Below are 23,511 nucleotides of genomic sequence, written 5' to 3' on the forward strand. Positions count from 1 at the left end.
GCCACATCTTGTTTTGTAGACCCAACCACAGTCATCGCTGACCACAATGACAAACATGCGGTGTTTTCCCGGGGCTGCTTCACAATAAAAGCCACATATTTTTTCGCCAGCTGAAAGCTTTTAATGTGATGCTGCAGCAGCAGTAGGAAATGGGTTGGGTTCACATTAGCAGTAACTTATTGCAGCTCTGACTCAGTGTAAAGAGAGTGAACAGTGAACAGTGAGGCTGTTAGCAGTGGGATGAAATTACCCTGTGAATCCCTCATGCAGAGGCAGACTGAATCTGAATCCAGTAAAAACTGCTATATAGTTGTACATTGATTGACATTGCCGAAAAATTGCAACCCATAAATAGATTTCATGAAAATCTTAAGTATTATATACTTTAACCCAAGCTGCCACCAAAAATCACATCAGAACACCTTTGGAAAACGATGTAAATCAGCCCTCATTATATGACATGTTGGATGTACAGGCGTCTCATTTCAGCTTTGGTTTTGGCACCATTGGATTTCAGTGTTGGTACAGGCTGTCATATCGGCTACATCTATTTTGTGTCAGGATGTTCCAGGGTTTTTTTCTGTCTGCAGTTTCGATCTCCGTGTTCTTGTTTCCCTGTCATTTTATCATTTTATCAATCGTCCGATCATTGTGTCCGTTGTTCTGTCATCTGTCCATTCATCGTCCTATTCCTTGCTGCCTTATCCTTCACTGCTATCCTGTCTATCTTACTTTAAAAAAAAAAAAAAAATCACTTTCTCCAGTTTTTAACTCTCGTCTTCTCGGTCGTATCTCTCCAACCCCCTCCTCCTCCCTTTCCCTCCTGTTTTTCACATGTCTGCCGCCTGTCTCTTTTCTCTCCATCTTTCTCCGTTTTTCTATCACTCTCCTCTGCTGATCCCTCTGGCTGATCCTCAAAGGGAACCGAGAGAGTGAGTGGGACTTAAAAGAGAGAGAAGCGTTGTGCTCTACCCAGCAAGGTCGTCCCTCGCTCGACTGAAACGCAGCGAGGGAAAAAAAAACAACACATACACAGCACAAGGGAGAGGAGAGCTTTTCCCTCTCTCTCCTTTCTCTTTCCTCCACCTCTCTACTCTTCTCTCCCATCACTCCTGAGTTGTTTGATATCTCACTTTTACTCTCCTTCAGCAGGGGCTCGGATCTAAAAGCTCTGAACGCAAACTCGTAAGCCCCCTGAGCTACAGTGTTATACCTCTATTTCTATTCCCTCTTCCTCTCTCTTTCTTGCTCCTTCTGTTACTTTTTCTTCCTCTGTCTTCAAACAGATCATCACTGTAATGTTTTCTGCCTTACAGAGCAGCAAGGGGGAAAAAAATGATGTTGAAATACCCCGACAGACACCCACGTTTTTACCAATAATGTACAGTTTACGTCGGCTCCTCTCTTTGATGGGACTGTACCACTGTATTTGCTTCTTTTTCTGTAGAAATTATTGATTATGATAAGTCAAATGCCTGTTCTTCTGTAGGCTCGGAGATTCACCTGCTTAAGATTCAGTGTTCATTCGTTATATAATGTTTTACAGGCTGCCTAGAAGAAAATATACTGTGAAAGGCATGGTGTCACGCTGTGTAGCTCCTGTGATTTTCCCTCCCTACTCATTTCAACTAGCTGTTAAGTGTTCAATAGATGTAGGCATTTAGAGAAAATCAGAAATGTTAGCTTTGGAGGCATCTTTGGGTATTTGTTGTCAAGCCAAATTATGTCTTGAACAGCAAGTGTTGTGTGGAGGTCATGGTATGATCAGACCAAGTAAGGAAATGTGGGGTTTTTCAAGGAGTCTAATATCCCAGTGCAACAGAATAGTTATGAGAAAGGGCAGTAGCAGTCGCTTGGATCAAGTGGGAGTCAGTTGGGAGTGTGTGACTTGGGTTTCTGTACATTCCAATTAAAGATATGAACCGCTGTTGGATTGGGGAGAGGTTTTCCAAAGATGCAGGTCAAATATGTCTCTATGTCTCTGTGGAACATCAAAGCATCAAACAGTTTTGAGCTGACATGATCCCCCCTTTTAAACAGAGATCCCACTATGTCGCCGTTTAGAAGACACTTCATTATGCCGGTTTCAGAGGCGTGATGTGTAACCATATAGACTCTATATAAAAAAATACACAACAGCGTCAGTACCTTTTATACAGATCACTGAGGCAGAATTAAGGCACAGCATTCCCGCTAACTTTCTCTGTCTGCCTTTTGGTGCTAAGAATTTAGTGTATAGTGGGTTTTCTGCAAAAAAAAAAAAAAAGAGCTGCTCACTGCGGCTGGAAACAACACTGATGAGTGGGTTGAGAGTGAATCAAAACAGTGAAGCAGTGGTAACCAAAACAATGAGCTGAAAGATGCTCAAACGCTTAGTAGAGCAGCGAGGGACTGTAGAGTCAGGTGATATTTCTGTGTGGGATCATCATCTTGAGCAACTCCTTTGAAATAGAAGTAGTCATGTGATCCATTGTTGATATAAAAATGTGATGCTGTGGATGGGGCCAGGCACAAACACGTGTTTTAACTACTTAAAAAAAAAAGAAAATGGCTACAGAAAAGTGGCCCGTGAATAATAAACAATATCAGTTGAAGTGTACGGTTTATTTTGAATATTTTCACTGCTTTCCTCAGCCCTTTCCTGTGGAACTACATTTTCTCAACCGCTGAACCACCGTATTCCTACGCACAAGCACGTTTTTTTTGCGCCCGGCTTCATCCACAGCAGCTCAGCTTCTGTGCCAGTGCTCCCGGCTGCTTCTCAAAACTGTGAGCATGCCGATCCAAATCTACTGCAGGTTATACACTGACTATGTATAAGTACCCAACACAAGCCCACGTCAAAAACCCCAACTATCACTTTAATGTCCTGCACAAACATTATAGTTCAACATGATCAATAACAGTGAAATTGAAACCAAAATATGTGGCAAATACTATCACCTGTGCTGTGGCAGGCTGAAGGAATTCCTTTCCCACATTTGCCACTGATTGTGAAACTTCAAAAGAAGTGTTTATTCATTTATTCATTATGGTGAGAGGGGAGGGGGTTAATTCAAAATACCTTGCGTGTATATTTTCAAATGATCATTCGCATGACTCGAAGAGTAAGAAAATTCAGTATTAATTCAACCTGCACGTTGCTCTTTCACAGATGTGTGCCAGAAGTGTCTCTTCAAGCCGTTACCTGCAGCAGGAAAATGCTCATTAGCATGGCTTATTTATCTGTAATAGTGAAGGATTTGAGTTAGTAATGCGATTGTGTCCTTGCAGCCTGGATCAGTTACGGGGAATTTCAGTGTTTAATTTACAATCATCATTAAGAACCACATGTGCAGTTTTTTTTTTTTTTTTTTTTATTTATCCTCATCGCTTTTGTGTCTCCACCAACTGTTTTATAACCAGACTCGTCGCTCTTTTCATTTTCACTTTTACTTCTCGTTTACCTGATTGTACTGTGCCCATGAGATGAGTTGGATACATCTCTCCTTCCCCCAGAAAACCTGCTGCATTGCATAAAAGAATCGAGTGGGCACCGTCTCTGCCCCCAAACCAGATTTAGGAGCCCAGAAAAATCAACACAGAGAGACAGTTTTAGGCTGCAGTGCACTAATGTTTGTGTATCTGCATTTGCCTTTAGGTGCCTGCGCGCATGTGTGTGTGTGTGTGTGTGTGTGTGTGTGTGTGTGTGTGTGTCTGGGCGCGTGCATGCCCGCCTGCCTGCCTGCTGATGTGTGTGAGTGTGTGAGTGTGTGTGTGTGTGTGTGTGTGAGTGTGTGAGTGTGTGTGTGTGTGTGTGCATGTGCCTGTGTGGGTGTGTACAGTTTGTGTGTGTCCCTTCTCCAGGGTCTGTAGAGGTGTTGTATAGCCTTTGAAAATGTTTGCATTTCGATCAGATATTTTTCAAGGTTTTGTGAACATCTTGTCACAGTCAGAAATTGTCAGTCTGATATAATAAATTCACCACTAACCCAGCAAACCCACTCGACAGTCTAAGATGTCAGCGCAGATGCATCTCTCACTCTCAGCAGCTCAAAGCACTCTGCCACTTCTTCCTCCTCCTTGTCACCTTGAACACTTGTGCATTATGTGTCTGTGTGAAGTGAGTTTTGTGATGCTACTTTATCATTGGTAACACAGTCTCTTCAATATGTGGGCCATCTCTAATTCCTCTTGTTTAGAATACGATATGTGTCTTTGCGCAATATCGTCACATCTGAAGAAGCTGAAAGTAGTACAGCATGATTGAGAGTTTCCAAATGATTTGGCAGTTTTGTGGCTGTTACTAATAAATGTGTTACCTAGAAACTATATAACAATTTACAGGAGGGAATCACATGGGAAATATTACAAGCATAAAAAGGGGAGAAAATAGAAAATATCAGAGGAATACAGAAGAAGAAATGGTGAAAAAGTGATTATACAAAGAACACACATTTTCAGGTTTGTTTTATTGATCTTAATGAGTGCATAGCGTGTGTGTGTGTGTGTTTGTGTGTGTGCGTGCACTTGCGCGCGCACGTCTGTATGTGTGTGCACTTCTTTGTGTGTTTGTGTGTGTGTCAGTGAGAGAATCATTCATACTACAAAAAAACAATGGTAAAATAGTCTGTAATTTGTTTAGTCTGTGCTGCTGAGTTTTTTGTTCTTGTTTTTATGCCATATGTTTTTTTGTGTAACAAAAAGAAAAACATTCACTTCAATGTTCACTTGCAAAGTTTGACTCGTGTTATATGCGTGTAAAAGCAACCTAGACCGTATATTTATGCTTCAAGTCTATTTTGTCCTATTTCACCTGCGTAACCACAGGCACTACAGCACTCCAGGCACTGAACTTGAACGCAACCTGAGTAGACACAGGTGAAGGACTAAAGCTTTTCATGCTGCTTTGCTAATGTGCTACTTTTGCTATGTGGGCTGTGTTGACACAGTGTTTGGCTACTAAGATACACTGGTTACGCTTCGGGAAAGATTCCAGTTTTACATATTGAAAACGAAACCTGTTCTGTCTTGTGCTTCAGTTAACTCTTGTCTTGTTTAAGCTTTTCCCCAAGTTTAACCAAGAGTTTTAAGCGCCTCAACACAACCATACAAATCGTTACCATGCTTTGGTCACCACGAGTGGATATTACGTTGCAGGCGTGGACATTGGAAGGAAAACATTAAATATGTCGTCACGTGAAGTGAATAATTTCTAAGTATCAACATTTTGCATCTTAACAGATACGTTCATTAAAACCATTTTCTCATTATGTTGATATATAGTGTCATTCCAGCTGCATTGCATTTCTCACAAAATGCATATGCTGTTGCATTTAGAAGTATATAAATGTCATTTCTAGGCGCCATGGTTGCTTGTGTGGTACATACTGTATTATGTGCCAGAATTCATTGCTCCACCTTTGGTCCTTCATCCTCCTTGTCCCCAAAACTGGACCTGTTTTGGGGAGGGGGAAGTATTCAGGGGCTGGAAGCTCCCCAGTTTGTCAGACGTGGTCCTGCTTATTGTTACACACAACATACTGTAGATCACCTCACCTGCTGCTCTTAACTGTTGCATTTCAAAAGGCAGCACATGAGTATATCCTGTTTTAGTAATCCAGCAGTTATACAATAGTATGATAGTCACAACCTGCAGGGGGGTTATGTGGAGTTCACATGACCATGAGCACCAACCCCACCACCAAATATATCAGCTAAGACCAGTAGCTGATGATGGGTGATGATGGGTAATAGGAAAATTTTGGCCCGTTGCCCGACCTTATAATATACTAGCATGAGGGTGTAGTGGTTGTGGCTTGAGGCTCTGATTAATCTGGTTTCATCCAAATGGATGATGAATAGACAATCAGAGTAAAATTCAGCACTGCTCTGCCAGGACGGTCACCTCATAATGGAAAGGTTACTGACTCTTATTGCCATAGGCCAACGGTGCCTTTCCTACTCACGGAGGAAGAATAGGATGTTATTTAGTTTAAACGGTCAACAAAGAGAGTCATATGTGGGCCTCTGAAGACCCTCCAGGCTTAAGGAAATGAAGAAGGCAATCAAAATGGAAATGTTGCTGCTTTGAAACTACATTTGAATCTCCAAGCAGTTCTTCTTGGACTTATCTTTCACTTGGGTAATGAATCATGTCTGCCCTCTTTACAATTGAGCCTTTATCTGCTCTCACGCTGTCACTGCACTGTCATGCACACCCTCTCCCTCTCTCTCTCTCTCTCTCTCTCTCTCTCTCTCTCACACACACACACACACACACACACACACACACACACACACACACACACACCAAACCACACATAAACAAACAAACTGAGCTTCGTCACCATCCACCTGAGTCACACAGGATAATCTCTGTGGTTGATGAAGTCACAGGCAGCCCTGTCACTGTACAGTGTGTGTGTGTGTGTGTGTGTTTGTTTACATGTATGCATGTACACTGTCTAGTGTAAATATGTCATACAGTAGGTTACATTGCTCACAGGGGTTGTGTTAGGCAGCATGTCTGCATGATGACTGCAGTGTGTGTGGGTAGTGTTGAGAGCAGTGTCACCAGTGGAGACAGAAGCGGGGACTCTTCAGGGTGTCACTTGGAAAGTAAAACACCATTATGTCTAGAGTCTGAGCCCACCCACTGGAAGCTCAATTTAAAGCAATATAATGCTGACTCACTGAGTGAACACTGACATATTGATGAAAGTACCGTACCATTTAGTAGTAGTTTCAGGAAGTATTCAGACCCCTTCAGACTTGAAACTGTAATTGTGGGCTCCTGAATTAAAGTAAATGAAAAGAAGCTTTTTCCTGACATTTCAGTTTTTTAATTTCATTTTCACTCTGTGGTTATGGGTTAATGTGTGGAGATTGATGGACAATTTTATCAATTTAAAATTAAAGCAACACAATAAAGTGAAGAGGTTTGAAAAGTGTATTGAAACTTTACCCATACTCAAAATGTGCACACAGATTTCCATCAGTCGGTTGCATTGCATTTTTTTTAAGATCAGCACCTACAGCACATCACGTTGGTCAGAGCTCTCTCAGCCCACTGTTGGGTTAAAGGGGAACTCCGCTGATTTTTACACATAAAGGTCAGTCTTCTAGTTGTGGGGAGTACTACTCAGCCTCTGCAAACAGCTGTGCAATGCTTTCTGTGGCTTGGGAGGAGCAGTGCCAATGCCAAGAAAATAACCCAGATGATGTCATCAAGATTATCAGAATTTGGGCTTGATGACTGTAAAATTATAACAAGAGGGCTGCGTTTCAAACTGGGAGTATGGAGTTTGAAAAATGAAGACACTAACCAGGCAGGGACGGTCTAATAAAACATGCTATTGGTTGATTTATTGAAACTGTAGGATCCAGTGTTTCTGGAGCCTGACTCTCATTTAAAAGTCAAAATATTTGGGCCTCTGCTGCTTTGATTTTCTTTTTAATTTAATTATGTTTTTTTAATCTTTTATAAGAGGTCACCCAATTGTATGAAATTGTTTTACTAAATCACAGGAATACCCCTTTAATACTTACACACATGAATCTGCATTGGTTATGAATCTTGTGTCATCTTTGAGTATTCTCATATCCTGCTCAAACACAGTGTGCAAGTTAATTTGCTGCCTTTTGTCTTATTTGATTCTCCCCATGACCTTAACTTTGAGATCAGGTGTTGCACCGCAAATGTTTGACTCTCAGGTTTGTTTCACATAATTCAGTTTATTCAGGCTGCTGCAGTGAAATGTGACTCATGTTTAAGGTCAGCATCTTTTAGTTGAGGTTTATAGGTCTGTTGGGTGGAGGCAGAAAACTTTACTTTTAATCCTGTTTTAGAACATTGGTTCCCAAGGAGTGGGGATCCATTGTTGCTCTATCACGAGTGGGTCAATTTCATAACAAAATAAATGAATAAATGATTGTCGTGTGCTTTCCAGAGCCTGAGGAAAGGCTAACATGCCACAACAAGCTGAAGAAGTATGAAACAGAATGTGTTCAACTTTGTTTAATTTAAACTGAACACAATAAAGAAAAAACATGTTTGATGCAGAGAAGTACTGGTATGGGTTGAAACTAAGCAGCAACTTCTGGGGCTGAAAAATGATACCAACAAGTGCAAAAAACTGCAGTTCCTCAAATTACCTGGCTCCAAAAATGAGTCAATCCTTATAGACTCCCATGTTAAAATGTCCAACTTTACAGCAGAAATAAACAATTACAATTACAGCCTGGTACACAAAACAGTTTTGGTCTCTATAGCTAATTTCCTCCTTCATGACAACTGTACGGGGGGTGAATTTTTATATTACTCACCCTTTAAGCCTTAATAAATCAAGTCATGCATAATTGTGGGCATGGCCTCTTTGAGTGATAGGTGGGTGAGCGTATGTTTGCCACAAACCACCATGCGCTGAAGTCTCAGCTCCACACATGCCCCTCTGCTTTGCCCACTGTTGGATTAGCCAGGAATTAGGTGGAGTAAGGCACTGCCAAGAAGGCGGTGGTATAGCAGCCCACTCTGAGCTTCGAAAACTCTCTTCAAAAACCTATAGGTGACATCATGGAGGTTACATCCATCTTTGTCTTTAACTCAGCTTGAAAACACCTTTTTTTCTTCATTTTTGCTTTCTTTTTTATCAGGCCTATTTACATGTTAAGCTGTAAAATGGTTTTAGAAGCCTAAATAAGCCTGTCATAGTTGTGCCTGCAATTGCAATGCTTTTTAATGTTTTTTGAAATGTTGCTTGTAAGCCCTAATTGCTACTCTTGCTGCAGTGCTTATTTTACTGAGCTGTAAGCCTCAGTTGTAGCCTACTTTCTTTTCCACCCTTGACTTTTCATCTTTTGTAATAAAATGATGGGTGTATAACTCCATGGATATCTCTGTCTTCTCACAGCATGACAGTCCTGGGTTGGAATCCATTGACAGACAGAATGGGTGTAGATCATGACCTGCAGGGAAAAGCTAAGGCTAGACCAATTGGTAATCATTGTAAGAACACAAATAAGTTTTGGATGCTGAAAGACCTTTTGTTTGAGGCCAGGGCAAGAACCTAGTGTCTAATCTGTCTTACTTCAAAAGGCAAAAACCACTGAAATACAAAAGTGCATCACGTTTGTTCACATGCCTGCCATTGACACAAATGAGTGACGAACACACCACCATCTATTTTGCGCCTCTGTCCACATTTCCATCTGAATGATATGGAGCTATTCTTAGATCTGTGGGAGGATAGATGGGCATCATTTAGATTTTCATTTTCAAAGGCTTCTCTCCTCATCGCTGTAAGCTATTTTCAATCGACCATTTGTCGGGTGCACAGCAAAATGCACAGGATAATGCTAATTATGTGCACAAAGCCTGCTGTAAATGGTGGCTTTGGAGTTTTTGAGAAAAGGATTTTGACAATAAAAATGGCTTCATGACAGATTGCGGGGCTTCTCTGTGTACATGACCTTATTAATATTCAGTTGAGCATCAGTTCCAAAGAAACTAAACTTAGACCAGTGATCTGGAGTCAGCGCTGTTACAACATACTTGAATCTTTGTGGATGGGTGTGACTCTTATCTTAAATTTTTAATAAGCTGCTTTTCTACGCAAAGCATCCCTCAGTTAGTTATTCTGAATTCACTTCCCAGACTATCTGTTATTTACACTCAAGACTTAGAGTCCAGCCACTGTTGACCTTTTCCTGACACCTGTTGAGACATCATATTTTCCCGTAAACATTTGTGGGTTTTGGTCATGACAGTAAGGTGGAGCACATCATGAGGTGCTTCCTCCATCCTCCTCACTACTCCCACAACATTTCTTTGGAATTTTCAACATTGTGAAATTCTCAGGACTTTTGTGTTGCTTTGTATCAACATGACAAAATGTGGAATATATTTTCATACATACACCAAGAGGATGAAAAAAAAAGGGATTTCTTCATGGCTGTGGATGGATGATGTGATGGAATTGCTGGGATCATAATTGTGGTCTATACTCACTGTTGTTGTGTTTCACCTTTTGACACATAATTACCATTTTAACATCATAGACTTTGTGATCAACTAAAGAGCAAGCCCCAGGGGCTGCATCTCAACATATGTGATCTTTGACCTTTAATATAATCTTGCAGGATGTATGCCGTGTACGTGCATCATGCATGCTTAACCTGATGAACGGCAGTCATCCGCAGCAGCACTGCTTTTGAAATGACATAAGAGCGTTTGTAAATGTCCTGAGACTCTTTTGCTCTAATGAAGGCTGAAATAAAAATAGAAAGCAGCAGGAGAAATCCTCTTCTATGTGTCTTAAAATGAGCATTAAAAGCCAATAAGCGGTTCCTTAAGACCTTTAACCTATCCTCAGGGTATTCCCTCTGTTTTTGCCCCAGTTCAGAAAAAAAATGAGGGAGTGACTACTTCGGTTGGTTAGTCACTGGGGAGCTGCAGCAGCAGATTTCATGATTAAACAAGCATGCACTAATCACTAATGGAGCTGTTCTGCAGGACTGAATCAGGAGGACGTCAAAAGAATAAATGAACGAATGAAGGAGTATGAGGATGATGCCATGGGCATGAGTCACTCCTTTATTTTTTAATTACACAACTTCAGTGAATAGCAGCAAACGAAGGTGGTCACATAAAGTCATGAATTGGTCCCAGGAAAATGGAGAGATCTGAGCCACAAGGACAAATGGAACAGAATGGCTTAAATTCAAAGGATATTTGAAATGCTTGACAGGCCTAGAATACAGCAGCTTCATAATGTATTCAGACGCTGTCACTTTTTACACTTTTATAGCACTTTTTACATTTATTTACATTTTAATTTAAATTGAATTAAATAATAAAATAAAAACATAAAATTAATTAAAAATGAAATACAATTGCCATATTATCCATCAATATCCCATAATGGCAAAGTCAAGAAATGTTTAGAAATGTTTGCAAAGTCACTAAAATTCAAAAACTGAAATCTCAGATTTACAGAAGTGTTCAGACCCTTTGCTGTGGAACTCCAAGTTGTGGTCAGGTGCATCCTGTTTGCTTTAATTGTCCTTGAGATGAGAGTAGAACTTGACTGGAGTCCACCTGTGACAAGTTAAATTGATTGGAATAGTTCCCACTATTCACACTGCATGTCAGGACAAAATCCAGGTCATGAAGTCCAAGAAACTCCCTGTAGACCGTATGATAAAATTGTTGAGAGGCAAAGATCAGGACGAGGGTATAAAACCATTTCTAAAGCTCTGAGTGTTTCCAGAAGCACAGTGGCCTCAATGATTGTCAAATAGAAGCAGTTTGGAACGAACAAGACTCTTCATAGAGCTGTCCGTTTGGCCAGCCTGAGTAAACAGGCACAAAAGGTCTTCAAGTCTATCAAGGAGGTGACCAAGAACCCAATGTCTCCCTAACACCTTTAGAAGTCCTCTGGTGGAAGGACGACCGTCTCATCTTATGGTAGAGCAGTTAAATGGATTCCACTTTGATATATGACAGGCCACTTAGAGTTTGCCAATTGGCATTTGAAGGACTCATGAGATCATGAGGGAAAAAATTCTCTGGTCTGATAAAATAAAGATTGAACTCTTTGGGCAGAACTCCAAACACTGTGTCTGGCAAACACCAGGCACTGCTCATCACCTGGATAACACCATCCTTATGGTGAAGCATGGCGGTGGCAGCATCATGGGCAGGGGTAGGAATTGCGGTTTGGTGAAAATTGAGGGAAAGATGAATGCAGCCAAATATGGATAAATAAAACTTTTTTCAAAGAGCATACAACCTGAGACTGGGGTGACAGCTCACCTTTCAGCACGACAATGACCCAAAGCATACAGCCAATAAAATGCTCGAGTGGCTTAAGGTCAAGTCTTTGACTGTCCATTAGTGGCCCAGCCAGGTGTAGGTTGTAGAGACCTGCCCAAGAAGACTTAAAGTTGTAATTGGTGTCAAAGGTGCTTTTGCAAAGTACTGAATTGAGGGTCTGAATACTTTTGTCAGTTTTTGATTTTTGATAAATTTGCAAAGATTTTTGAAAACATGTTTTATCATTATCGGTTATTGAGTGTAGATTAATGGGCTAAAATGTCAAGGTTATCCATTTACATGGTATAATATGACATATGGTGTACAGAAATAACAACAACAACAAACACTTAAAGGCTAACTGTCTTTTTTTTTTTTCAATCAGTGCTCTGGGAGGCTCCTCTGCACTTCATATCCCAGCATTCCCCAGTGGAGGATGTCTAATTGACTATGTCCCTCAAGTGTGCCAGTTACTCACCAACAAAGTAAGTGTTTGCTATAACTCATTTTACTTGCACACAGTGTGGTTAAATGTGCTTTGTGTGTTGTGTATGTTGATGTTTTCACCACAAAGAAATCATTTTTCTGTTGTAGTGTTGGGGTCTCCGTTATTTGACATAATTTCTAACCCTTCATGTCGTTGGTATTTGATTAAGACGAATATTCTTTACTCTTTATGTCAGTGTGTGACAGTTATGTGAATCATTTCCTGCATATATGTAAGGTGCAGTACAGCAAAGCGTGCGTCCACAGAGGGATGTCTTTTCTTGCTGTAATTTGTGTATGTGCACTCAAGCATGTGTGTCTGGCATCTGTCGTCGTGGGCGTACTGGCCAACCTCCATAGGCTGTCTGTGCGCTCCCTGGCCTCCGCAGGTTGACAGGTAGATATGTAGTGTAGACACATATTAATGCCATTTCCCTCAGGAGAAATGCCCATCCCCCGCAGTCCCCATACACATACACAAAAGGCACTAGATACCCTCCATCTCTCCCAATGCACCTGGACTCTGACCAGCATACTCAGGGTGTCTGGGACACATGTGTCCCTGACTGACCTCCATGTCTCTGATTGTTTAAGTCCAGCAGTGTCAGGGCTGCTCCCTCCACCCCCTCAAAGAGTCACAGAGGCCATTGCCTGTGTTTGGAAAGGCACGTTGAAAAACAGAGTCAGTAGCAGATAAAGGCACCATGACACGGAGGAGGAGGAGTCTTTCTCATAATGTCACCGTGACTATTTTAGAGTGCAAGTACAAATTTCCAAGTGTACAGTGTAAGACATCTACAACCCACATCACTCATCACTCCCACATTGATTTCAAGCAGGGCCCCTGGCTCCTTTCAGCATGCAAAGTGTAATCAGCACCGAGCACTGCATGCTGGCCAACTGCTGTTCTGAAGTTGTTCACTATTTTACATTTTAAAATAAAAGAGATAAAGGTTTAGTTTGATGGATTATTTTGCTTTTAGCAATTGTTAATACCGCAACAAACATCTTGCTTCCCTGACGGCTGTGTACAGAGCACTGCAGCCCGCACAACTGAGTGCAACAGCAACTGACTGTCACCTGCTGCTCTCGCGTTTTATTGATAATGAATGAAATGTTTGATCTCAAATGATCTGTCCAAACTCAAAACTTACAGTGTATCAGTGCAAAACCAAATGGAGAAATCTAACGTGCCGTGAATGGATAATCATGAGACCAAACCATTTTAAAGGTGAGAAGCAACATGTGGATAAAGTTTTTATTTGAGACTGTAGATAGAACAAATGAGAATAAAGTCAGGCTGTTTGCTGTCTTTTAAAAATGCAACTGCCTTGAAGAAGGGCCAAACAATTCATCGAAATATTTTCGAAATCACAACATGACTGAGTGCAATATTCAGTGCAGGAGCTGCCATTTTTGATACAGGTAAAATGTCACAACATACCGTTATAAATGATGCAATGGACAAATGTGATGCTACAGAGATGACCCGGTCTGCAAATCATTTTCTCCAAACGTAGGGGAAGATGCTTGTTTGGTACAGTCCCAGCAAAACCCACATCACTATTGACACTAAAGTCGTGACTCATATCACAATCACAAAATCTGTCAAAATAACTGCAATACATTCAGCCCTACCTAACAGTAACATTAGCATGATAACACATCTCTGGTTAGTCGCCTGATATTTACCATTTTGTTCCACTTCTAATTGCTCAGATATGGGAACTGTAGCAGTCATTTTGATGTGTATATATACTTAATTAATGTCAGTTGTTTTTGGACCTCAAAATGCTAATTGTCATTCATTGTGGTCATCAAATGGTCAAGCAAAAATGGACTATCTTGGAACAATTCAAAAGCAGGCATGAAGTAGCACTGGGGCATTTTCTCCTTTCAAAAACAGTGACATGATCTTTGCCAGTGTGAACAGAGGAAGTGATTTGAGTCATCAGGGCAGGAAGACGGTATATTTGATACTGTTTGCGAGATTTATCGACTGAGGCCGACGAATGGTAAAGAAAAAATGCATCATTCTAACGAAGATTGTTGCCGTCTCTGCGATGACAGGCTGTACATTCACTTTGTTCTTTTAACACCATCAATTATTTCCTCCCACTTATTCTGATTGTTTTGACACAACTATACTGCCACATAACTCAGCTGTGATTGTGCTGGGTGATGGCAGCACCTGGCATCTGCATTACTCAAGAAATTACTCATGGAAATCAGCTGCAGAAGATAATAAACCCTGAGGGGGTTTCAGTCCTCTCCCTCTGCGTGTGATAGGTACATATGTGATCAACTCACACATGACATGGAATTAGGCAGTCTCAGTCAGTTTCAGTAAAATCCCCCCTCAGTTTTTGTTAAATCTTTTTTGACACAGTAAATGACAGTCAGCTGTCAAACTGGCCTATGAGAGAGAAGCTGAGAGTAATTAATAATGGAAGCCGTATAATTAAATGTGTTAAGTGTCGACTTCAACTATTTTCACAAATTTTCAGGCCTCTCTTTATCGTGTAATCGCTGTTCTCTTACGAGAGCACTAGTGTTTCTACAAAGAGGATCACACCTGGTGTCAGGTATCAGTCTGTATCCAGATATGATGATCGATGCAATCACAACATTTACGTTTATAGCAGGTATATATACAGTTTGTGTTCCCACTGCTGGCATGCTAATTGCATTTTCACACATACTATGCTGAGCAGACAGTAGGAGGAGAAGCACTGTAAACAAAAGCAATAGTAGTGATTGCTTACTGTTATTGGATGCATTATTATACAGCCCACAACTGGGTTTATACTTGAAAGGAAAATGTCTTAGGCAACAGTAGTCGTAGTATTAGTGATTGCTAATAAATAACCTGCTGTTAATGTGGAGGCATTTTATCTGTAAACTCACAGTACTGTATGTAAAGGATTACTTCAAAGAAATATGTCCATGAGATCTTGAAGAACTTCCTATATGTCGAAATAGTAAATGAAATGCAGTGAAAATAATGGTTATGAGATAAAACTGAAAACATTCATCTGTAAATCCACTAAGCTACACTGCAACAACACTTGTATTTGTCTGAGCAGAATGCTAACAATGGACTGACCATGTGCTGCTAAAGCATGCACCAGTGTTTCCATTGATCTCTTGCTAGCTGCACCAGGTACTTGTACGTTTCCCTGGATGAAATTCTGCTTTTTACAGTATTGCGTGTCTGAGGTGTTTTTTATTAAAAAACGTATTTTGTCCTATTACAGTGCAAGCAAATAGCAGCAGCAGCATTTTCTGTCAGTACTGTCTTTAATAATTTCAAAGCGTTATCGACACAAACATCTCTTCATCGCTTTACAGCTATGTCCACACTACTACGTTTTAGTTTTAAGATGCATCTCTTGTGCTACGTTTACGTCTGCCGTCCACACTACTCCTAAAACTGAGACTTTTGGAAAAGCTGCTGGACCCGATTTAGTTTGAAAACTCCAGGGCCTGCATTGGGCAAAAACGGAGACCTTTGGAAATGATGACGTAGACACTCTCAGTCGCTCACAGATTGGGTTTTATCTGCCTCGACTACCAGTGGTGAAAACAACATGGATAACAAAATACAAACAGTTTGTTAGCAGCTGTTGTGCAGTTAAATTTTGCATTTGAACTCTGCAGCTGTTTATGTTGTTCCTCGTTGGTAGTATTTTGTTCGACTAATCAACAGCAGAGTAGCTTCCTGTTTATACCAGTTCGCGCGTTGCCCAGTGTACGTGAATGGTCATGAATATATGAGTTTTCAGGTGTGATTGCGTGGACGGAGATCGTTTCTGATATGGCGCTAAAATGCTCGTCTTTTAAAATGAAAACGCGTCAGTGTGGACGTAGCCTCAGTATCGGTAAAACTGCGATCAGTTCAACTCTAAAGTCGCTAAAGAATCATGAATCATCGGACAGATTAATGTATACAGTGACTGCTTTTCTGTGCAGAAAGGAAAGAGCAGTGAGTTGTGCGAGTGGATTTCCCAGACACTGAGCAGACGGGAAACTTCAGAATGAATCATGATACAGTATCTCTAACCTGTGAATGGTGCTTTCTCACAGCGTGAAGATGATGTTTGAAATTGCAATTCATGACATTTTCACTGTGACTGAGATCAATTAGAAGTGTGAGCTTACCCCTGCCATTAACGTGTCACAATGAAGACTGCATTTTAATTATTCATAAGTGTAAACAAAAAGTAGTCGCCACATTGACAAGTCTTTCAAATGATTTTCTTTAAGCAATTATTCTTTTTTCCCCAATGCGATTTTCTGTAGTGTTTGTTTGATACACACTGCGTGTTGAGATTATCAGATTGATGATAATAATCAGATAATCTGGTATCAAAAGAAGTCATTCTTTACATCCTGGAAGCTGGGTGTGATGTAAGTATGTAATGTGACAGAGGGAGAAGAGATTTTTTGATCACACAGCAGGAAACACTTTTGGCCTTATTGCGTCACAGTCCCCGCAGACACATGCACAAACACAATAAATGGATGCGTGGGTGAGGGAGCCATGGGTATGGGCAGGTTTGAATACCTGCAGAGCAAGATCACCTGTCTTGCATCACTCAAACCTGCAGGCAGCCAATAGAAGGACTTGGCTGCGAGTCACAGTGACAGCGGGGGCGGGAATTTCTTTTCCCAGTATGGGTGTGAAAGTTCAGTGATCCACAGCTCCCTTGAAACAGACACACACACACACACACACACACACACACACACACACACACACACACACACAGTGGCAGTGTAACTAAATAAACAACTTATTGAGTACGTGGCCTTGTAGCTTTTGGGAAAGCGAAGTTGCTGTCTCCGCTGTCCCATGTAAACATGACTGAGCAGTAGGCTGAGTCACAAATGCGTGTGTGTTTAAGAGCTCTTGCAGAGATGAGACCCGTCACAAACACCCACACACACACACACACACACACACGCACACACACAACTGTGTGTATCATAGATTACCACTTTCCTCTCTCAAAAAATGCTGATTTCATACATGGTCAATGAGTAATCACTACCATGCAGCATCTTCTGCTTTATCCCTGGTGTATCCAGTCCTCAAAGGAACTGCAATTTTACTAGATGCTTTTGACTGCTTAGAGCTGGGACAAATAATTAATAACACCAATATATTGCAATACAGTCTTTTATTATGCATCATAGACACACAGGCACCAATATAGCATTAGATTACCATATCATTCCTACAGTGCTAGAGCAGAGGCACAGTTTATCCCTTCTCACAGACTCTGAAGCTGCTCTACTTTCCAAAGGTTCATCCTTTGTCCAAATTATGGCTGCTTGTATTTTGAAAAATGTTTCTTACTGTCGAGGTGTGTTTTTTGTGTGAAAGAGATTATTGTTTTTCAACGCAGGGTGTCCCCTAGAAGACTGGCAACAGGAGGTGGAAAGTAGGGGTGGGCATTCTGGCCAAAAGATGTTATAGTTATCATTAAGAAATTACTAAAATTATTAATTATATTAATTATTAAAATTTCTTACCTTATCATACCATATCACAAAACCATCTGTATCATGGCAAAGTCATTGTAATATGTGATTGTGGGTTGGGGTTTGATTAATAACTTTTTTTGGATCAAAAACCACCAAAGTATCACATCCTCTTATTAAATCTGAATCATTTAAAATCCATCATTGAGTTTATTTAGGTTCAGCTTTCACTACTTGCGAGTGCCTAAAGTTATCAATAACTAAAAGCCGAATATGTGTAGTTACCTTTTGTCAGCTGAAAAAGACCAGAGACCATTTTTTAGTGGCTGCCAAAAATATCTTAATATTAAATTGATGATCTTGAAATACTGACGTCAGTCCACTAGGCCAGGGCGATATCCAAAATGTAATATCTCGCTAGCTGAATATTCTGCACATCACAGCTCCTAACTAACAAAAGGGAGGGAAAAAAAAGGTTCGATGTCGATCCGTTAGTCTCCAAACTTCAGATCTTTTGCCAAATTTGGACCAGATCCAAAATGAAACTGACTGTCTGAATCCAACTTTGCGGAGAGCTAAAAAACTGATGAGCTACAGGTTCTTGTCCTGTAATCAGAGCTTCGCAAAAAACGGCCCCAGTGCAAGGATTAGTCTGTGAAGATAGCCAGTCACACCTTCATGTCTGACTGACTGCAGGCCTTCTCACCTGCCCAGGATGCTTAGCAGTCAAGTGAGCCCTGAACTTCTTCAGTCTTTGGATCATCATTAATCACACCTGTCAACACGCACGTAGACATTCTGGTCAGGTGTGCACAGGAGGAGAACTTAAGCGGGAGGAGGAACACCCTACCTTATAACAAGCAGCTTCTTTACTAATATATAGAAAAATAAGGTCACTAAACATGCATGTAGCTTACGTTATATTAGGACATTATAGCAAGATTTAAGTGAGCATAAAGTTACTGTTGAGGTAAAAATGTAGAGTGAAAGAGGGTAAATTGTGTAGAAATTAACACAGTGCCTTGAGCAGACAGTCTTTTCTCATTACATTTGACAGACTCTATGGTAGAGCTTTTAACACCAGCTTATTTGACTGTCAAGTGGTAAGCTAAAGACTTTGTACTTGTGTGACATTTAAATTCGCCTGTACAAAGATTGAATGTAATACTACTTTTGTACTCTGAGCCATTTGCTTTTAAAGTGAAAGCAACCATTAAAAAGTTCACCTCTCTTAATCTTTCTCCTGGCCAGGGCATTGTTTACATTCTGGGTAGGTTCACTCAGAAAGCCTCTCTGATAGCAACGTACAGTACTGCCAGAATTTCCTCTCAGGCTGTGCACAGACTGGGAATAAGCTCTGTCTTTGAGGCCTAATTCAGCCGAGGGGAGATAAAAAGGGAATTGATCTGATGAGACTGGAAATAATAAACACAGTATTCTTATTGATTAAACAGGATCCCCTCTGCGCCCATGTTTTCTGTCACTTTCTACTAAAATCTTTAAAAAAAAATTCTTACAGCTGTGAGAATCATTTCTAAAAAAAAAAAAAAAAGGGGGGGGGCTACCAGGTGCTGACAAAAATAAAAGATTTTTTCAGTTTATTTCAAATTCATTTCAATCCCTAGTAATTAAGTTTAATATTTAACTTAAAGGAACTATTTGTATGTTTTGCTATTGCTACATAGCTAGCATTAGCATTAACAGAATTTTACTTAGCCTTGTAGAAGAAGCGTTTTGAGTTCGGCATAAAAACTTCACTCCTTCTGCTCTACTGAAGTTAGCATGCTAACCAGCTATCCCCAGCTCATCTCGTCATTTTCCAATAGCGACTCATCACGACCCACTTCCGACAAGAAACCACACTCGGCAGCAGAGAAAACTTACAAGTAACCCCTTTAAGAATACAATATGATACCTTGTTTTTTGTCTGTTTATTTTTTGTTTTTTGTTGTTTTGCGGAATCAAGGATCAGTCTAGGCCTAATCAGTAATTCTAAGCAAAACCCTAAATGTGTGATAATTTTGACGTGTCATAGTTGCAGTTGATTTAAATAAAAAATGAAATAAATAGTGAAATGGTATGCAGCTGATATGGAAGCAGCTTGGTTATTCCTTGTAGGACCACTCAAATAATTCATTACAGATAAATGAATTAAATCACATCTCTGGTGACAACTTCACAACTTCTTCTAATTTTATTTTGGTATGGTTTGTGTGGGAAACGCCTCCTATCTCCTGGTTTTTCACAATTTTTGTTTCATATGGTTTTATCTGTAACATGTTTGCGTACGTGCTGCACTACATAATGTGTCCTGTAGCCAGCATGATAAACACTAGCCTGCACTCAGACCCCACTGCAGTCACCTTGGTGAACCCATAGACCTGTAGGACATATTCACACACTGCAAACTCAGTTCTGGGTGCGCCACAGTCTAGATTTGAATATACAATAGTCTGAATACACTGTATTTGTATTTATATACATAGAATAATCTTTGCAATTATTTGTTTTTTCAGCCCCACCAGAGCAGCCTGTTTGAACATCCCAACCTTAAACAACTTACTTTGTTTTAGATATTATGGAGCCATAAGATCTCATCATAAATCACTTCATATGTTCAAAAGCTGTTTTGTTTTTTTTTCCATGCCTTTAATCCCTTCCACTGTGTCCTCTATAGGTGCAGTATGTCATCCAAGGCTATCACAAGAGGAGAGAGTACATCGCTGCCTTCCTCAGCCACTTTGGAATGTGAGTCGCCTATGGAGGACCACACCCTCCACTGCAGTGATCATGTGTTTTTACAAGAAAGTGCTGCAAGTGTAAAATAAGACCTGGTGACACTTTGCAGAAATGAACATGTGTGTGTTGCAGGGGGGTGGTGGAGTATGACGCCGAGGGATTCACAAAACTCACCCTGCTGCTCATGTGGAAAGACTTTTGCTTCCTAGTGCACGGTAGGAAACTCATCAAACACTCGCACTCTGTTTCACATCTGTTACCTGATGATCCTCCTTTTCTGTTTCTCTCTCGCCCTCTCTCTCTCTCTGTTCCTCTGCTCCTCGTAGTGGATCTCCCGCTGTACTTCCCCAGGGACCAGCCCACCCTCACCTTCCAGTCTGTGTACCACTTCACCAACAGCGGTCAGCTTTATTCTCAGGTGCAGAAATCGTATCCCTACAGCCCGCGCTGGGACGGCAATGAGATGGCCAAGAGGGCAAAGTAAGTAGAATGTGCTGCATTAAAATTCAATCTGTATAGTTTTTTAAACCTTAATAGGTTTTTAAAGCTCCATATTTTCCTCTTCTTCTTTGTTTTATTTGAAATGTTGATCCATAAGAAGATGTAGTTTTACATCTCCTCTCTCAGGCTTCTCTTTGGAGCTTTAGTATTAACAGGTCAGTGAGCCAATCAGAAGAGAGGAGGCTCTGAGCCTCTCTTCTGATTGGCTCACTGTTTTCTGATCAAATAAAATATAGCAGTTTTCAGGTAAACACTTAGAGAAACCAAATCCTGCAAGGTTGGATGGTGAGTCCAGGTGGGCGGGGCTTGAGAACCGTGACTGCTTTAATTATTATGTTGTGACATCACAAAGTTACAGAAGTCCTGACGGCTGGTTTTAGGGCTCACTTTTCTGAATACAGTAAAATACAATTCTAATTTTCCGAGACCGTTGAGCCCATTAAAACTATTTATAACAAAGCACTCCAAGAATGAATAGGATGTTTGACATGCATTAGATGCAGAATGACAGAACAGGACCTTACTGTGTGGGCTATGCTACACATAAACCATTTGTTGATATTCACAGATTTCATTTCACCCTCAGTAAATAAAAACTGGCACGACCCCATACAAGTAAATCTATAGGCGTCATCTGTGGTTTGCACAGTGCGAGGCAAAGATTAATAACTGCTGTAAATATTTGAAAGATTTGAGTGACCGTAGAAGGCAACACATAATCTGTAGATTATGGGATTGGGTATTCATTTACTAATCTGTTCAGTCTTAATATCTCCACTTAAAAATCTGTGAACCTCTGAATTCCCCCGTTAACTCCTGCATTTGACTTCAACAATTTTGGCGCAGCAAAGGTTGTTTAAAGGGAAACTGTGGTGTTTTTCAACAACGTTGTGGATGTTGTGACCATCATGTCAGGCTTTGCATTCTCCACATCAACTGGAGAGATTTTGGAAACGTCTCAGGTAAAAAAAAAAACAGTGTATATCAAGCGCTGTTTTGAAACAAACACACTAACGTACCTAACCCTAACCTGAACGCACCACCTAAATATATGGCTAAATATCTTGCAGATTTTTTTTTTTTTTTTTACCCCCTGATTTCTTTGCTTGTATTTGAGTTGCCTCTTGTTTTTCACCCATGAGTGTTAACACACAGAGACAGCACACGCCTCATGTACATTAGTAGTTGTAACAAGTAAAGACTCTCTGCCTTTCATCTGCATTTTGATACATACTGTACTGTGGCTGGGGCTGACCCGGTGAATTTGTTAGATGCTTTGAAGCGGTTGAAACACAATTATTGTCACATTTTGATGTTTCATTTGCCGCACTCTTCACGTGCCCGCCCCCCGCCTCCCACCTCCCTCTCTCTGTCTCCCACCCAGGGCGTACTTCAAGAGCTTCATCCCTCAATTCCAAGAGGGAGCCTTTGCCAACGGGAAACTCTAGTGCTCTCTAGCTTAATGACATGCCTGGAGAGTTGCCAGTGGGAGTGTGTATGTGAGCGTGTGTTTGTGCATGCCATTGTGTATACCTGTATGCACAGACGGTACAGTACTTTTCTCAAATGAACAGTACACTGAGAATGACAGTGTGCGTTTTTGCACACAGACTAAGTTGTTTGGCCTTGAATTTGTTGCCTCTTAGTCAATAACTTCACTTTTTATTTACTCGTAGAGGCACTGCAACATGCTACAGCTAAAAACCAGCCCTAATGATGATAGATTATCACTATTGCTAGCACAGTAAAGGGCCTTTATTTTGAAAAGAAACTCCATACTCTGACAGGAACTTAATTTGACAAACTGTACAGACTACAGTCTGTTTTATTGTGTTGTGCCAATGGCGCCTGGCTTCAAGCAGTTAAATCTCAAAGGCTGGGGCTCACAACACTCCATCCAGAGGTGCCGTGCCGGGAGAAACAGACGTTTGTTGATATGTAAACAATATGTAAACTGTATTACCTACACAACGAGCTGTAGGGAGGATGCAAAACACCATTGCTTCTGTTTGTCTGTCGTTCACCAGATTGTCTGAATTTTGGCTCCACTGTCAATGTTTAAATCATCTCCAACTTGCCTTTTAATTGTTAAAATGCTGTATGCTTTATGACTATATGACATGACTATTTGAAGCTTCGTCAGCTTTTCCTGACATGTTGACTGTACTGTAAGTTAATTATGTTTTGTCAAAATTTCTACCCAGTAAAGAAGAAGTGTGTCTCCTCTGACATTGTGTCATTGTTTTGTGTATAGCCTGCATTTATATGCCTCTGCGCCAGCGACAGCCACAGCTGGAGCCATACTGTCAGTAACACCTTAGTGGAACTTCTTCACATTTGTCATAAACATTCACGAGGACTCAAAGAGAAGCTGATTAGATTTTGGTGGTCAAAGGTCAAGGTCACGGTGACCTCACAAAATACTTTTTAACCATTATTCAAGACTTCACACAGAAATTATAACAAAATTTCAAACAAATGGTTCATATTTTATAGTCTGAGTG

The 23,511-nt window shown here is 40.6% G+C and overlaps 1 protein-coding gene across 2 annotated transcripts in view; it reads left to right on the forward strand.

Moving 5' to 3' along the window:
- babam2 (BRISC and BRCA1 A complex member 2) overlaps nt 1-23,236 on the forward strand; it is a 77,542-nt gene extending 54,306 nt beyond the window's left edge. For both annotated transcript variants that reach the window (XM_022750436.1, XM_022750437.1), the window contains exons 8-12: nt 12,180-12,279; nt 20,445-20,515; nt 20,639-20,721; nt 20,833-20,986; nt 22,392-23,236. In XM_022750436.1, the coding sequence (XP_022606157.1) occupies nt 12,180-12,279; nt 20,445-20,515; nt 20,639-20,721; nt 20,833-20,986; nt 22,392-22,455 (472 nt within the window). In that variant the 3' untranslated portion in view covers nt 22,456-23,236. The remainder of the gene's footprint in view (nt 1-12,179; nt 12,280-20,444; nt 20,516-20,638; nt 20,722-20,832; nt 20,987-22,391) is intronic.
- The last annotated feature ends 275 nt before the right edge of the window (nt 23,237-23,511 follow it).

The sequence above is a fragment of the Seriola dumerili genome, unplaced genomic scaffold (assembly GCF_002260705.1).
Source record: "Seriola dumerili isolate Sdu_G_001 unplaced genomic scaffold, Sdu_1.0 BDQW01000149.1, whole genome shotgun sequence".
Classification (NCBI taxonomy): domain Eukaryota; kingdom Metazoa; phylum Chordata; class Actinopteri; order Carangiformes; family Carangidae; genus Seriola; species Seriola dumerili.